An 18,763-nucleotide genomic window follows, 5' to 3' on the forward strand; every position below is an offset into this window, starting at 1 on the left:
AAAAACCACATTTGAAATGGAAAATCGCATGTACATTTCCATACTTTATCTTTAAATCTACAGAAGGTTACAAAGCAGGTGGTGATAACCATTTCTGTACCAAAAATACCCTCTGTGCTATACCAATAAGTATGACTTCTGACTTGGTGCAATTCTTAAGGACATTTACTTTGTAGCATAGTCTAGCAACCCATTCCTTTCAATAGATGTTATCCGGAACCTGAGGCAAATGTGGGTTTTTCCAAGCTAATCCCCTGGTACAAGAAATCTTTCAACATTAAAGCTTGACAGTGCACCACCGGTCATAATAGATTAGTCAACCTGTTGCACTTATTTTCGAAGCTGTAACTGTAAAAGTTTGTTTGTACTCCTGGATTCTCTGGGAAAAACCCAAAATATTCTTGATTCCAGAATTAGTCTATTCTAATAATACATTCTTCTTTAAATAACATAGTTATAAATGTTCATACTCTTCTGAAAATACACATACAGCTCTTTCAACTACATAGCAGGCATTCTTGTTTTTTTAAACTTCTCTCAAATTCTCAATTAGTAAACTAAAATATTTATCCCTGTTTTCATGTAAAACACAGTTCTCTCCGTGATAACCATCTCAAAACAAGAATCAAACACAGGCAAAAAAAAAATCATAAAAAAACCTTCTTGTTTGAAAACATCCTTTGAAACCAATTCAGAGTTTCCAAACTATCTAAATTGGATTTCAGATCTACAAAGAATAACATGTAAATCATTGATCAAATAATGTCTGCCAATTTACCATTCTCAGACAGGCCTTTTTTTTGCTGCTTGTATCTATCATAAAAACATCTTTGAAATCAAGTATGACAGATAGGCTTGCATAAAATTTTTAAATATTACTGGTATAAATGCAGTCGCAATAATTCATTGTAAATATAATATCTGTAGAAATGTAAATTACATTTTTTTTTATTTGATAAATACATTCTGCAAATATTTTTGTAGATATTTTTTTTATCATCATGGGGGTTAATATAAATAATAATAATGTAGCAACAACCAGGTATTTAAAAGTTTTAACCTCAATCAAAAATACAAGTTCTGTCAAACTGACATTACAAAGTCAGGTCATTTTAAGCTCAAGTGGTGCATCATACCTGAGACAAACTAGGTTATTGAAATAAATTGGGGTATTTGACCTTAAGTGAGGCATAATAACATTAATTGAGGTATACTGACCTTAAATGATGCATTTTGACCTAAATTGAAACAAACTAAGTTTTGGCATACTCACCTAAACTTTTCTGAGGCATTTGACCTTAATTGAGGCATACTGATTTTAATGGAGGCATACTGACCTTAACTGAGGTATATTGACATGTATTGAGGCATACTGATCTTAATTGGGACATATGACCTTAATTGAGGGATAATGACATTAACAGAGGTATATTGACCTTAAATGAGACATTTGGCCTTAACTGGGGCAATTGACCTTAACTGAGACATACGAGGGTTGTCCCAAAAGTCTGTTACAAATTTTACAGACGGTTCATTTTTAACGCCCATAGATAATAATTCACAAATATAACCTATAAGTTTATTATTTTACATTACAACTAATCATGTACAAAATATCTACTCGAGTTACTTAAAAATTTCCAATGTTAACGAAATTGGTTTGAATTCCCGGCGCACGTCAAAAAATTCCATTTTGTTATGAATAGGCTTGAATAAATTGCGTATATTTCTAATATCTGATAATGTTTTTGCACAATATCACGTTGACTTTCTCTGCTGCTATGCTGACATAATCGTAGAAAATTTAAGTTAAATAACTTAAGAAACGAACGAGATACGGAAAAATGAAATTATCTCATAGAAAATAGGAAAGTTTGAAATGGCGCCATTCGAAGAATTTGCGGCCCAGCAAATAAGGTGTTTCGTGACATTTTTTAGATGACATCTGTTAAGATTATTCAAGTAATGTACAGGACAGAACAGTTAAAAACATATCCCGAGCATTTGTTTACAAAAGATATGAACGGAACCATAGTTCTGAATTACAGAAAACCCTTAAAGGAAGAGGTGAACGGGAAGGTGGATCTCCGTCGCCTATTTCCTACAGCTAAAGCAGGTGCAACGAGACCGGAAGCTCGCTTATTGCAAGAAATTAATGTTTGTCATCAAAACATTCAATAGAGACTAACAACCACATAGTATAAGTCCGTAATGGACGATTAATGAATAAAAGTACACCGTTTATGCGTTGAATGTTGTGGACAGTATTCTATATTTTAATATAGATTTATCGCCGTCTTTGACGTTTGACTTGCGCCGCGATTCAAATAGTTGCCATAGTATTTATGGCATATTTTTGTTGTTTGTTGATATTTTGCTATGTAAATTTGTGAAAATAATTCCATAACATGGGTTAATATGACATTAAAATATTAAATTCGTAACTATTTAATTTAGCTTTTAAACAATATTGTCACAGAATATTGGGACAACCCTCGTACTGAGCATAATTGAGGCATATGACCTAAATTGAGACATTTGACTTTGAGGCATTTGACCTAATTAAGACATAGGGACCTTAATTGGGGCATTTGACCTTAAATGAGGCATATTTACCATAAATGAGGCTTACATTACAACCAAGATAATTACACAGCAATTTTCAACAACACAAAATTTTGCTTTGCTAAACCTGGAGGCCATGACCTTTGACCTATTAACCCAATTACATTTACATTGGTCTACTTATTAAGATACCTATTCATCATTTTGTTAAGAAAACTTCTAGAGCCTATGAATTTTTTAAACCTTCTTTTGAATACAGATCCATCAGTGGAACACATTCTCCAATCACACGAATTTCTTACTGTCAAATATTACAATCCGCAGACATATTCTGCCACTTTTAATCTTCCCAAAAGAATCATCTTCCAAATTTCTGTAGACAGTTTTCCATAAAACTTTAAAATATGGTTTATTACAATGCACGGCACAACATGCAGACTTACTAATTATACTAATTAGAATGAAACATGCCATTTTATCATGGCAGTATAGATAATTTATATCATTATGAAAAAATCAAATAACACCCATCATTGAAAACTTTACCATCATTCATCATAGTTTAAAAGGGCCATGTAACCTATAACTCATTGAAAAGAAATTATATATAAAAATTGCAGAACAAACAAAACTGATAAGATATATTGAATAAAATTATGCATCATTGCAAAAAGAAAAAAAAAAACATTTGACACAAATTATATCATCCAATGTAAGTCAACATTTAGACTTACATGTTGAATTTGGAAAATATTTGTATCTTATTTAAACTTCATACTGTCTAAGCTGTGGTTTTGGAAAAGTTGTTGAACAGACCTTCACATTTGAGCACCTTTATAATTTACATTTTGTGCTCAAATGAGATAAAAATAAAATATTTCATCTAAGATTAAATAATATTACAGCTCGGCTAATGGTATGCTCTTATGGCTAATAATGCCCTTGAAAGGAGCAACTAAACAAATCAATGGCCTGCCGCATGCTCAGCTCAATAAGGATCAACAGCATGCCAGGGATTTATAATGCTGGTGTTGCTTATTCGATCCAGGAGCTGGGTTGAAATTTCTCTATGATAATCTACCTTGAACATTGAAGTAAACTCATCTCTTAATACTGATTCAGAAATCCTGTCCGATTTATAATTGTTCACTGGAAGAAATTGGTAGTAACTGGATAGCTATCCAAGAAAGCCTGGAGTTAGGTGAACCAATTGCCAAGTTGTGACCAAACATCTGTTTAAATTGGCAATAAAACCAAACAAACCAACTCAAAAAATTTTACATTTTTGCTTGTTATTACCTTGTTTGTAAATATTCAGAATTTCCTAATCGATAAGAGAATGATATTTATCATTCATTTTTAGGACAATAAAATTTGCATATTTCTACCAATGAAAATACCATTATGAAAATCAACTGTCCCAAAGGTCCTCATTTCCAAACATGGACTGAGTTGCATTCAACCATTGTTTTTGCCTATAGTAGATCATGGCACACCTATGTTACATTACAGTTGTGTTATCCTTGATCACTGGACTGTGAATATATGAAGCCAACTATGATGTTATCACTATGGTAACTGGGATAATTAAAATGCAGCATCAAAAAAGTTTTTTAAGGCAATACCGCAGGCTATTATAATAGAGATAGGCTAAAAACATTGCACATACCTTGTCTTTCTTCTTGACATGTTGATGTCTATGTATATGTCTTGCAGGTGAGATGGAGTTGTTCCTCTTTGGTGTACACTTATCTCCCCCTGATTTGTTAGTCAATTTACCTTGGGTAAATTTCTGAAAATAAACAAAAGTATAACAATATACTATTACAATACTTTAAAATGTTTTAGATGATTAAACAATAGAGTAGCATAAGTTTTCAAAACCATCACCTAGCAGGTACTCGCGTTACCGTAAAACTTGCTTTGCGAGCAGGCCCTTCGGGCCAGCTTGTCAAGCTCGCTATTACAGATATCATTACAGGTATTCAGAGTTAAATTGGTGATATATATTTTACAAGACACTCTATGGAGTGCCCTAAATCCAAAGCACTTGCATGAGACATAAGTTTAAGCCTTATATATAGCCAACTGAAGATCTTAAATGGACTTGTCCAGTTTTATTTCTAGACATGCAGGCTGAATATGATCATTATTCAATAAGGACAAGTCCAATATATAAAACCAATAGGGGAAAAGGGCTAATTACTTGTTAGTTTTTGTTGTTGTTGTTTTTTTTCCATCTGAAAATGTTCATATAAAAAACAAGATTATTCCATTAAATTCAAAGCAGGAGGAGTTCATTATATAAAATCAGGGTTTATAACTTTATATGATTATCTCATATTTCAACTTCAGACTACAAATATCAGCTATCAACTCAAAAACAAGATTCAAGATTCTATTGTTGAATGGTTTTGCCAATAATCTTACAGACATTTTAATCATTTCTCCCCTTAAATCAAGATGTTGTTTATATAATTTGTTCCTGTATTCAGTTAACATGTCTAAAACAGCTCATTCATTTACAGTAAATCATAAAACCCTTCCAAAACTTCTAGAATGGACTTGTTCACCTTAAATTATTGGAACTGAAGATTTATCACTTTTAGGAAAATCAGGAGGAAAATTTTTCTAATAAGCCAACAATTAAGCCAGGTCCGATTGCTCAGATGTGCAGACTGACTATACTGGTCACAAAGGCTTAGAAACACTCTTGTTTCCGGCAGGTTAACAGAATCCCATTGTAATAAAAAATATTACATATTTAGGTTTCCATAAAATGAGTTTTCATTGTGAAGTAAAAGCAATGTCCCTTCATAATATCATAATTAGCATCTGTGCTCCAACAACCTTTGTCAGTAAATAATATGTTCAAGTCTGCTTATTAAGTTTTTTTCCTAGCAAATAAAAGAAGTTCTGCTATTATATCAACAACATTATTTCATATAACATAAATTGATTTTGAGCATAATACCATATTTTGAATAGATGATAGATAGATCATTTTCATTTTATTTTATAGCTTTATAAAATATACTGATTGATAACGATGTTTCTAAATTATTATCTCCCTTTTTTACAATTTTCAACATGTGATAAAAGCACATTTTTTTCGAATTCTAAACTTTCACATAAGTAACTGTTGTTTTCATATTTGTTGTAATTATTTACTAGCCTAGTTTCTCTATGAAAATATATGTATCTTTTGATCCAGTTATTTTATGTAATTCTTTTCGAAAATTATATATGCTTTGTTTTAAAAACAAGAGCGATCAGTAATCACATGTGTCGCCTCATGATGGCCAATTTCATGTTGGGACAAATTTTGTGACAGACGGACAGACAGACAGACAGTGCACAACTAGACTTGGTACTGATCATTCCTATAAAGTTTGGATAATAAATTAGTGGTATAAGAGAAGTAGTCCGGACAAACTTTAAAATTAAAAATTATTAAAGGGCCATAAACTCTGACAAAAATCATTGAACCGGAAAATGCTGACAATATGCACAACTAGACTTGGTACTGATCATTCCTGTAAAGTTTGGATGAAATTGCACCAGTAGTTTATGAGGAGTAGTCCGGACAAGTTTTGTGACGGACGGACGGACGGACAGACAGACAGACAGACAGACGACGGAGAAGTGATCCCTATATGTCGCCACTACTCCGTAGAGGCGACACAAAAATTACGTTTATACATACATATGCACATGTTTTATTGTAATACTTATTGTAATATTATCACGTTCCTTTTACGCGCCAAATGTAACGTCTATTAACGTAGATGTTTGTTTTGTACGTTTACGTCATTTTTATATATGCATCAACTGAGGAAGCTTAATAAAGCGAAACATGTTTTGATACTTAATTTGTGTTGGTTTTTGATCCAATTATCCTATTATATCAACAATAGCATTTATTAAATGGTCTATGTAAGAGCACCGAAACACGAGGCTATCTGATTTGTACGAGGGGGCGTAGCCCCCGAGTATAAATCAGATTGCCGAGTGTTTTGGTGTTCTTTCTCTTTTGTATCATAGTCAAACATAAAAACACGTTCCCTGTTGTCACAATTTTAAACCCCGGGAAAAAGTAACCAATGATCGAGCATCTGAATATGATATTTCTGCCGTATTCCCTTGCTCTGCCGTCACAATATGTAAACCCCAGCAAAAATGAGCCAATCAACGGGCATGATCTGGAGTGCGGGTAACTGATACCTGCACTCCAGTTACCGCACTGTGCATGTATATGTATACGATTTAACTCTGACACTTTTTCAACAGAAAGGTCCTCAAACTATGATACAAGTTAATATATTGTAAATATACAATTAACAAAGGTAATATAATCTATATAAAAATTACTTATATCTAAAAATAATGTCCTACATTTATATAATTGGACAACAATAACATCATTTATTACATAATTTATCCTTGTGCTGCACATTTGTATAGTACAATATTAAATTATAATAATATATTCCAGGCATACTGAGTGACGTAAGGCAGACCAGAGAAGCTCCTCCTACACTAATCAATCACTGTTTGCACTGAATAATTAGGGATAGAAATCAAAGCACATAAGGCACTGAATTTGTTTGGGTCTCAGAATATCAGAAAGGTGAAGGTTGTGAGATTATAAACCAATTTGCTTTTGTATAGTGCCACCAAAGCTGTTTCCAGTGTTATATAACTGTAGTAAGTTGGCTACAAGACTAATTGCAGCACTGATATTCAATTCAATGTTTATTTGGCTTAAACAATTTAGAAACAAAATCAAAAAAACATGAGTTGCCTTAACTGGGATTTGAACTCCAGACCTCTTGCTTCTTAAGTGGGCGTGTAAACCCTCGACCACGGGGAAGTTATAAGATATAACAAGCCTGTAGAAAACCACATTATTCTAATTAGGGTTTGTAACCCTCATTCATTTCAATATATTTTGTTCACGGTAAACCTGTTGTTTAATACTGATGTAAATAATCATCACATGTATATCTAAAAAGAATAACACAACATAAGAAATCTTCGACCAATCGGGAACTATTTTTTCTTCTCCGAGAAGGCTTGAAAATTAATGCCCCTATCATTTGACAATCTTTACGCAGTGATCTCCCATTAACTTTTTAGTGTACATATAAAGGGAAGTAACCGCTTCGAGGAGTTTGGACTACTTTCGATTTTGCAAATAAGCACATCAGGGTCTGAAATTTCGCTACCATTATTTGTTTGGTCTGGACGACCCGAACAAATAAAAAACTATTTCCTGTTGGATGGATGACTGTCAAATTTTACTTGTCCTGCATGTGAGGCTACTCCTTGTCCCATATTTCATGTACTATCAGTGTCTATTCTAGCAGGGGCGATGGGGGAATTCACCCATAGTTTTGAGAATTCCCCCTATTTTTTCAGAGGCAGGTAGAGAAAGAAGGAAAAAAATCAACAAATGTAATAAATACTCACTTTTCGTAAAAATCCTCCCTGTTTTTTGAATCCTAGAATAAACACTGACTATTCTTAATAAGATTATCTGTGCAGGCTTAAATTCATTTGTAAATGAATTAAGAAATGTACTCATTATGCAAATGGACATGGGTAAGTAACAGAAGTGTACATTTAGAGAAAGCTGGAAACCAAGCAGACATTTTGGGGTATGAATAAAGTGCTCACATAATTATACCACTGACAGGAATCTGATGTGCCCATCAGAAGTTTACGCAATGCATTATTATTTTCATTTAACTATTGCTGAATGTGAGCACAGTGGTCTTTTACTTTGTTGATGTTGGGTGAGAAGGTTACAATTTTGACTTGTCCTGTAGCAAATTCTACTCATAAACAGTAGAAGATAAAGAGCTTCTAAGATCGCACTGTGAAACTGTGTCGAGTATGTTATATAATCGCAGGGACCAAGTGAGTAAAGTTTCAACCCATTCCCTTCTGTAGTTACGAACTTGTATGCAAAAACTTAATCAAGGTGTGACGACAACAGCAATTCCCGGGTAAGTACAATAGGTCTTATTTTTCAAATAGTCGTGCTAAGAACAAGTAAAAGTTTCAATCTCTGATGGTGCCGCTCCGTGCGCACTTTTTCAGACAAATGACCAGACAAAATATACCAAAGAAAATCATTCCATGTGTCAATGACATCACCTCCGGGTTTCTTCCATTTGTGACATATAGAAATTAATGTCTTGCCAAGTGAACCATTCTTTAACTCGGCATATAACTGTCACATGTCTGGGAAATACCTCGTCTTTGACACGAAAATTTTACCTAGACATACATAAATCTCCATGATCTAATATTGAAACCCTTGACTGCCAGACATCCTAAAACTAGTATAGTCAATAACCACTAATGAGAGAGCTTAAAATAGTAACAAAACTCCCCACATATTACAAAAGAAAGCTGTTAGTTTACTATTTCTGTAAACCGACTGATTCCTTCTTGATTCATGACGATGTTGTGTGTTTTTATAATTTTAAAGTCTTTGAATCTAAAATGATGTTTGAGCAATCTCTGATCACAAGTGTCACAAAGTCGGGACAAATTCTTGATACTTTTCAGCAATGTTGTCTTTGTTTTGGTACCAAATAGTTCCAGACAAAATATGAACATAATCTATGACATCTAACCTATACACCTCAGACCAACTGTATCATAAGTTTTGCTTCAGTGATATTTTGTTTGTTTTGTTGTTGTGTTTTATGTCGCACCAACACAGCATAGGTCATATGGCAGATTTCCAGCTTTACTGGGAGGAAATCCTCGGGTGCCCCTCTGTTCATTATTTCAGGCACAATCAGCCCCTAGGTAGAATGTAAGCTAGCTGAATAGCTTTCTCACATTGCTAGAAAATACGTCAGTGCTAGGAAAGTTGTTTGAACAAACAGCACCCCACTTTATTGATATAGGTGACTATTTACTTAAGTGACTTAAAGACTAACTACAGAAAACTACAGAAATACTTTAAAACCTGCAACAAGTAGATCTACTTTGAAATTCAACAATTTTTCAATTTCTAAAACTGTGGCCAGCAAAAAGATCAGTGCAGGCTATTATTATCATCTGATACATCGCCATGACTAATAGACTCCGGTTTTACCAGATTTAACACAGGGTAAGTATTTATCAGATTTAACACAGGGTAAGTGTTTTTAGCCACTCACAGTGTCTTATCACAAATTCAATACTGCACAGTATAGGCTAGCCAACATCACATTTTTTTTGTCAAACAGATTTTTTGAGGAAAAAAGAAAACAACAAAAAGCCCACAAAATACATAACTGGTAAAATTTCGTTATTACTTTATTTGTACACACATTACTACTTCTATAACCGCTGTTTAAAAGCCATTACCAACTTGTCTTACTTACTGAATTTGAAAAATCTCGGCTGTGTAAAGAGATTTTTAGACTCCTAATGAAATACGATAGGGTTAATTTGTAAAAACATATTCAGAGCTGTTCAGGAGTTTAAGCCTTTGAAAAGCAATATGAGAATGTAGGTTTAATAATTCACATGTTATTTAAGATGAAAGAGCGTTTTAATGACTCTTGTGGTGTTGAAAAAAAGATCGAGCTTTAAGTCATGCTACCTTTAACATCTGAGCAAATTTATTTGACATTACTTTGTAGCAAGAAGTCTGTGTGGCAATTAGCTCATTTAAGTTCGTGTTTTTTTATAATTTGCTTTATTACACATAACATTTTATGGTTTTCTTCTTTAACTAAAATTATTTTATCATAAAGACGGTAATTAAAACCTTCACTTTGCAAAATTTGAGTAAATAGACCAAATTAATATAAATTTGAGGGATTTCCTTACAACAAACATGCTTAACATAAGCTTTATAATCTGCTAGAATTTAAAGTGATTAGCCTTTAAATTGCCACCATTAATATAGCCAGGCCGGCCTGTACATTTGAGGGCAGTCTGACCGGGCTTGAACTGTTGGTAGCTATATTTTCGTAACTGTGATCTTGAAATCCCTTATTTTTCAAATGGAACAATCCAAATTTAATGATGGACAAGTCCATTTGAGACATTCAGCAGGTGAATTAAAGGTTAACCCAGGCAGACAACATTTTCTTGCATATCAGACTGGCGTTTCCGTTAGTTTTACCCATGCCGGAAATTTCATCTGGCATGGGGGGTTCCAGATGAGTCGCTTGCTGTACAATGGCACGATAAAGATGACGTCATTTTACCGTTATGAATGATTTTGTAATTCTTACGCTGTTGAATGAAAGTAGTTACGGTTGAAATGATATAAATTTTCATTGAAAATAAAGAGAAAGAATTTAAAATATAATGGAATATGGTAGAATATGCAAGAAAAAATATCTGACATATGTTTGCGGTTCGGATCGGAATATCCGTCCCTCGGTCACCCGCCCATGGGCGGGTCACCTCGGGACAGATATTCCGATCCGAACCGCAAAATATGACAGATATTATTAATACAATCTTTATAGCAGTTTAAAACACATTTTATTATCTTAAATGTATGTTGTGAATTTTCAAATATGTTGTTAATTCTACTTATAATAGGTAATAATTATTGTTAAGTTTGTTTATAAATTTAAGTTCAAGCAAAAATAAAGGGTAACTGTTGAAATGTCACTCTTAAAATTGCCAATAATGACTTGTCTATATATATGATACATGTATTTCCCTGAATAAATCGATTTTGATAGAACAAAATTTAATGATCCAAGTTTCTAACAACAATAGTTAGTGCTTAAATTTCACAAGTTTATAGTTATAGGAATATCCTATGGAAGCCATTTAAAATGGCACCCAAAGGATAGTCCTATAACTTTTCTAAAAAGGCCAATTGATTCCCCTGTTGTTTTGTTATATTACGCCCACTAACTTTTCAATATCCTCATTCAGATTATTTCAATATGGAACTCAGTCATAATGTTTTTAAACTTAAAATTTGAACCTAAACCTTTTAAAACCAAGTGATTTAAGCCTTAAAGCCAACAGTATTATAAGCAGCCGCCCAAGCTTGCACATCCATGCAGTCTAACCAGGTTCAATACTGTTGGTTCCTCATTTTTAGTTTTTTCTTACTGAAATACATTTTCACCGACTGTACCAAAATTCAAAGCTGGGAAAAAATCAATTTGCAGGAAAAATCAGTTTTATAAATAATTAGTATAGGTTATAGGTTCAAACCAAACAGGAAAATCTTCAGTACAGGAAACCAGAACAGGGAACCAGGATAGAGGACAGGGAACCAGGACAGGAAACCAGTACAGGGAACCAGGACAGGAAACCAGTACAGGGAACCAGGACAGAGGACAGGGAACCAGGACAGGAAACCAGTACAGGTTAGGAAAGAAAAGGGAAAAGGCTTGTCATGTAATAAAGCTTGCTTATATGATTGTTATTTCTGAGATAAGTTTTGGCATTTTGATAATACACAGATTAATCATGCTAAAATAATTATGTCTGCTTCAATGGATTCCATGAATAATAAAAGTACGGCTTTCAAAGGAGCATATTTATTATTAGCACAGACTTTACTGATACTTGTATTGTTTGTTATATATGATGTATGCAGAGTTTGATAACATGCCTTATAATCATGTTCCAATAATACTGTCTGCTTGAATGGATTCTAGAATAAATGTATTGGCTTAAAAGTAATTGTAGGCCTTCAGTGCAGACTTTAACAATTCTTGTTGTATGTTATTTACACACAAGAAAGAAATTTTCCCTGTAGTACAAATATATATAATTATATAGAGATTATTTCCAAGTCATGTTTTAGATCAGCTTCATGTGGTAAAGTTGCTTATATGTTTATTCTTAGACTTCACATCTTTGATCTTTATTTAATAGTTTAGATATGTGTGTTCGGGGGGGGGTTTACATGTTGCAATAATAACTCCCTGATGATTAATATTGAAGTAAAACAAGAAATTTGTCTTTGGGTAGGGGGATGCCTTTATATTCCAATGATATCAAATGTTTATGTTAATTAAAGCAGAAGTGTAATTTAGTGTATACATATGCTTACATTATATTTAACCATGATAGTTCAAGTCCCTACATCATATGGTTTACTCTGGAATAGCCCAAGTTATTCAATCAAATACATAATAATATAAACTGTATGGAAATAAAGAACAGATTTAAAAAATGTTGTGTCCATTATTTGCCACCATACATTTGAGTTAATCCATTGAAGAATGGCAGTTTCTGGATTGTTTCATCATTTTAATGGCGAAATGAAATTAGCATATTCTTTGGAAAATGTCAAAGCCGTTGCCAAGTCAAAAAACTCGTTTGATCAATTGATGGAAGCTTTATAAAACCGTTGGAATAATGTTAGCGAGAAACAAGACATGTTCATCTCTGAAAAGAGGGTGGTATTTGGAAACTTTATCGTTTATCATTTAAATTGCCGAGACTGTAATAGTAATACTGTTTATAACCTGAATAAGTTGTTGTGTATAATTCATTGGTGAAACATGAACCAAAACAACTGAGCCTAGGAATAGGGTAGATTCACCGGCTCACTTGAAACTAAAAATATTCCTAACAATGTACATTATAGCTTTTTCCTAAAATATAGACATCTATCAATTAAGAAGTTCAAACAGCAAATGCCTCAGTTGCGGTGCTGATAAAAACAACACAAGTTTTCCTAATTAACATAATTCATTTTGTTCTGTAATTTATATTGCTTAGTGAATTGTCCTTGGTATAAAGCTGCAGAGCTTTAATTCTTTCCATTTGACTTGTAATTGCTGTTTTCGTGGATATCAAACAAAACTCACAGAATGTTGCTGGTGTTCAGCCTTTCCGCCTATTTCTCTCATTTAGAGTTTCATTAAGTCAATTCCACAGCATCTGTTCCAAGTTTGTTTTTTAGTTATATCCAAAACTATCATTTTTTATGTAATTTGAGTCAAAATATAAAATGTCTTCTTAATATGTGTACAGTGAATTCTGTCAAAGCCAAATGATATTTAAATGTCATCAAGTAAGCATGATGAAAACTTGCCTAAATTGCATGGAAGCATAAATTGATGGTGCTGAATTGCAGTAGACATTTGAAAATGTTAATTAACAATGAATTAATGATACTGGACTTTTATCAGTGGTTAATTGATGAATAATGGAACTGAACCTATATAAGTGTGAATTGATTGATAATGATAATCATACTGACATTGGTTATAATTGATGAATTATGGCACTTCCATTTAACTATGTTAATGAGGAACAGAGTAAAATGACAATTTTTTACACATCAAATCTCACATAAAGTAAGATTCGGGACCAGAACTGAAGTGGATTCCTTCAAAATCCCCAGTAAATGATTTTTGGATATTTGCCTCCATGTCAAAGCTCAATGACCTTTGGTGCAGACTCTAATCTTTTTTTTTCCATATCTATTCCATAAAGCACATCTGTTGTAATTGAGAAATTAAAACTGAAATCTTAATCAGATAAAATACCTGGTTGTCAACAACAAATCGTGTTGCCATGTTTACAAGCAAGAAACAACAACAAACAGAAAACAGGTTTACAACATGTCTGCTACTTCTTCTACAGAGCTGTTGTAATATTTTTTATTTGCTGTCTGCTATATTTGCGTCTGCTATTTTGCAGCAGACAGCTCACCAAAAAAATGCCAAAAGCCTCTCCACAAGTTCATGTAATGGTCACATGATTCTGATAAGATATCAGAGAACAGAAAATACTCGTCTGTGTGCAATGGATAAACTGATTAACACTTAAATAAACGGCAAGATAGTTTTCTAAGGAAAACATTTTTCAGGTCTTCCATAACACAGAATTAAGAAACCACATGAATCATAATAATTTTGTGCAAGTGTCAGAGAACTAGAATATTTATGATAAATGAGACACGCCATGTCAAAACCAGTTGTGACCGGCATGGATCCAGACCAGCCTGAGCATCCGCGCAGTCTGATCAGGATCCATGCTGTTTGCTATCAGTTTCTCTACTTGTAATATTAAGGGTTTGTAAGCGAACAGCATGGCTCCTGATAAGACTGCGCATAAGCGCAGGCTGGTCTGGATCCATGTTGGTCGCAAACGCACTATGTTGATTTTGTCATGGCACGGCTCAAATCACTTACATACAGCTGGACAACTAAACAATGATATATCAAATATTCATAAAAGAATGTGAAATAATTATTCTTCCAGAACTTCCAATTGAAATAAAACACTTCTATTCTTCTCTGAAGTAATTCATAATTGAATAAGTTTTCTGCATGAAACTGGCAACATCTCTACAAGAATTTGAAGGATATTGCAAGATTTATCAATAACCATAGCACAAATAATGCACCAACAATTCCACATTTGTCTATAAATTTAACAGTCAACCGGCCTGTTGGTCTTGAAAGTCAGGCAGTCTCTAACGAGAAGGACAAAATATCATGTCAAAGCCTTTGAAAATTGTTAAAGCCTTTTGACCTTGAGGTCCCTATTCACTAGGGATGTAAATTAAAATAGATCTTTACATTTTCCATCAACTACATTTAAAATTTTTATTATATCTATTCTTACTGCTATTAAATTAGGAAACTTTACTCCTGTGTCTAGAACAAGAAAATATTAACTAGTTAACTTATCAGTGTTAAAACATGACACTCTTTACAAAGATTATTTCCATATACAGCACATGACACTGACAAACTGTATCTTTTTACACTCTAGCCACTATAATTATCTCCTTTCAATGAAGAGTATTTCTGGTGTGTCTTTTCCAATCTCCTTTCAGTGGAATTTCAGTTTAAGACAGATGAAGAGCTCTTCCTGCATTAGATTACAGGTGTTAATGCTTATTTTTCCAATTGGTCAATGTCATCTGCTAAACAACTGGCCATTAAGCTTTACCTAATATAGTTCTATTTAGTTCAATACTTTAGATTTTCACATTTAGCATCTAAGAATATACTGCCAGTGTGGCCATGCTAAATTACAATGTTTCAATGTCAAACAAGCTTACACAGTAACATAATTGAGCCGTGCCATGACGAAATCAACGTAATGCGTTTGCGACCAGCATGGATCCAGACCAGCCTGCGCATCCGTGCAGTCTGATCAGGATCCACGCTGTTCGCTGTCAGTTTCCCTACTTGTAATAGGGTTTGTAAGCAAGCAGCATGGATCGTGATCAGACTGCGCGGATGCGCAGGCTGGTCTGGATCCATGCTGGTCGCATTACGTTGGTTTTGTCATGGCGCACACCATATCTATTGCATTACTAAATCTGTAGTTAAGCTGTCAGAATTAATTACTTCTAGATAATAGTGACTGTCTACTGCAATGCACTAATCAATTTTTATCTTCTATAACCCGCCATTCCCCTCCCCCTTTTCAGTCTAGAAATTTGTGAGCTCAATTAGAAGCAGACAATTTTTTAGCAACACTGATGAAATTATGATTGACTACAACAACTTTATTTATCTTTAAACAAAATTAAACTTCTAGACAGTCAGTTTTTAATTTCCGAATTCATTATTAGTTAATTACATATGCCATCTGATTTTATGTTTTTGAAAACTGGAATTCATACACATTCATACACACCTACCACCCCCCCCCCCCCCCCCCAGCCCCACCTATGAACTTTGCCACTGAAACGCTTGGAATTTTTTAAAACACCTTTCCTAACACATATGACTATGCAACCCCGAAAGATTTCACAAAATAGCAAAATAGCTATGATAAAGTGACCCTTAAAACCCTTTACATGTACTATCAATATGTACATTAATAAAGGCAGGTAACACAACAACCATCTCTTATCAGGTGTGTTCGCATACTAATTATAACATTATGGTAGGCATTAAGTCTATAACAATATTTTATCATACCATACTTTCCCATATAATACCTTTAGGCCAGCGCTAATTAATTATCACTTATTGCCAATTAACTAAATTAACAATAAACACCTATTTATCACATACTGAAGTAGTGAGAAAAAAAACCAACTTCCTACACTTATGAATTCTCACGTTTTTACTTCTTACATTACTCTTCAATAGCAAAGGTGCCCCTTTAATAGTAAATATAAACCCCGCATTTATTTTCTCCTTGCCACTTGTTTTTCTTGATCAATAAATACTACTATATTGTGTGTGCTTGCTGGGTTAGTCGACAAAAATATGACATGATTGATTTGTTTGCTTGAAGGTTGAATCAGGTTAGGGGATTGGGGTTAAAGTGCCTTCTTTCACATGATTTTAATCATATTTTCGTATTAAAATACTTTCGTAACTTTACAATACCTCTGAATGCATTCAAATGACACATAGTTGTAATTTTTATTGCAATTTCACAGGTGACATAGCTATGACTAAGCAATAACACAACTTTTTTTCTTTCTGAAAAGCTTGCTCTTAAACTTCACTACACTAAATTTGTGTAATGAACCTTCCCTGCATTGAATATGGAATGGTTTATTGTTACTTTAAGGGATTTAAACAGGAAAAATGTTAAATTATAGCAATCATACAACAGTTGTGCTTGGTCAAACAGCATATTGGTGCATTGATCCTTGCCTTAAGCTATATGCCTACTGTTGTTAGATCAGCAACATGATATTGAAAGATTTCCGTGTAATAAGTCTTTACTTGGCATAGAAAATACATACTTTTTCACAAAGTACAGAAGTGCCAAGATTAATTCCTGTAATATGGGTCCTGACATATCAAACTTTATTATACCTGCTGAAAGTTTTTATTCGGTCATATCACTTTTGATCATAACCTTGTTGGTTGCAGGCCACTTTACCTGCTTTCCTGGATAACTAACCAGTAATCATCAATTTCTCTACAAGAGACCAACACATCACAAATAGTGAGAAAAAAAAGACCATTATGCACGTCTCACACAAAACACGGTCGGGCACACGATTCCCATACGGTAAACTTGGTTATACACGGATTGACAAGTACGAGTATTTAGCTCCAACCGTGCCTGGGGATTAGTTGGCACGGGTAAGACTCGAATGAAGCACGAGCATTTACGAATAAAGGACGGAAGCAAGTTTTGAACACAATTTGCATACAAATACATACGATTGATGCACGGTTCCAAGTACGGTCTAGTACGGCCTGGTACGATTAAACACGACTTTTACTCGATTTACACGACTTTCACAGGGTTGACTTTTGTTCGAGTTATGCTCGAATTATCACATATGTGTGTATATTTTAATATCAATTGACCCATTCTGATGGCGAGCCTGGATGGCCCTTCTTGCATTCCTTGTTTGCCTGGGAACCTTCTTCTTTGGATACATTCTAGTGATGCAGCAAGTACTATGGGTAGATCTAGCAATTGAGGGTGGCAGCAGGTAGTTGTGGTTTTCGTTGTACAGTTCATGCTGATGTAGAGGCAGTGTAAAACCGTACGATGCCGTGTGAGACCCTGTATACCCGTACTATACCATGCCTGCCATGCATGATTCGTACTTGAACCGTATTGATCGTATGGCGATCGTATGAAACCGTGTGTGCACTCGAATGAATCGTTCTGGTATCGTGTGACATTCAGATGTAAATCGGGTGTTGGATGTAGGACTTGGGGACGGTCTTGTACGATTCCATACGATTTATATACAATCTTGGCACGGTCAGGCTCACTCGTGGAGTGGACTTCAAATACGGTTGTATATACGGTCTCATACAGTCTCTTATACGATCATATACGGGCATTACATCCGTACCAGTTTTTTAAAAGTTTTAAAAATCATACAGGGCTTACACGGATACACTCAAATGGCCCGAGTGTAACTCGGTTAAACACACAGTTTGTTCGGTTGTATGTACGGTTTACACGAGTTGCCAACCGTATAAGCCGTGTGTCCTGTGTGAGATGGGCTTAACAGACACAATGTCCCTGATCAAATTGTCACAGAGGTATTTCACTTCATATGAGGATGATCTAACCTGAGCTTTGACTGAGTTACGAATCTGAGGCCCCTTTTTGAGCTATTTATGAGTCAGACACATCTTAACGGGTCTTGCACGCCTAAATTCTTGTTTTTAAAGCAATTCATTATTAACTTTAAGAATATTACAATAGATACTTTTAAAGTTGGCCAGGAAGCATGCAATTAAGAATTTGAACAGATGTCACCACATGTACCTCACGGCTATTAACTGGTGGCAATTAT

General features: G+C 34.2%; 1 protein-coding gene across 4 annotated transcripts in view; it reads right to left on the reverse strand.

Moving 5' to 3' along the window:
- Positions 1 to 18,763, reverse strand: part of LOC132742156 (autism susceptibility gene 2 protein-like) — a 141,747-nt gene that overhangs the window by 105,615 nt on the left and 17,369 nt on the right. For all 4 annotated transcript variants that reach the window (XM_060730487.1, XM_060730486.1, XM_060730485.1 and 1 more), the window contains exon 2: positions 4,235 to 4,357. In XM_060730487.1, the coding sequence (XP_060586470.1) occupies positions 4,235 to 4,357 (123 nt within the window). The remainder of the gene's footprint in view (positions 1 to 4,234; positions 4,358 to 18,763) is intronic.

The sequence above is a fragment of the Ruditapes philippinarum genome, unplaced genomic scaffold, assembly GCF_026571515.1.
Source record: "Ruditapes philippinarum isolate M1 unplaced genomic scaffold, ASM2657151v2 ctg1219_1_1_1_1, whole genome shotgun sequence".
NCBI lineage: Eukaryota > Metazoa > Mollusca > Bivalvia > Venerida > Veneridae > Ruditapes > Ruditapes philippinarum.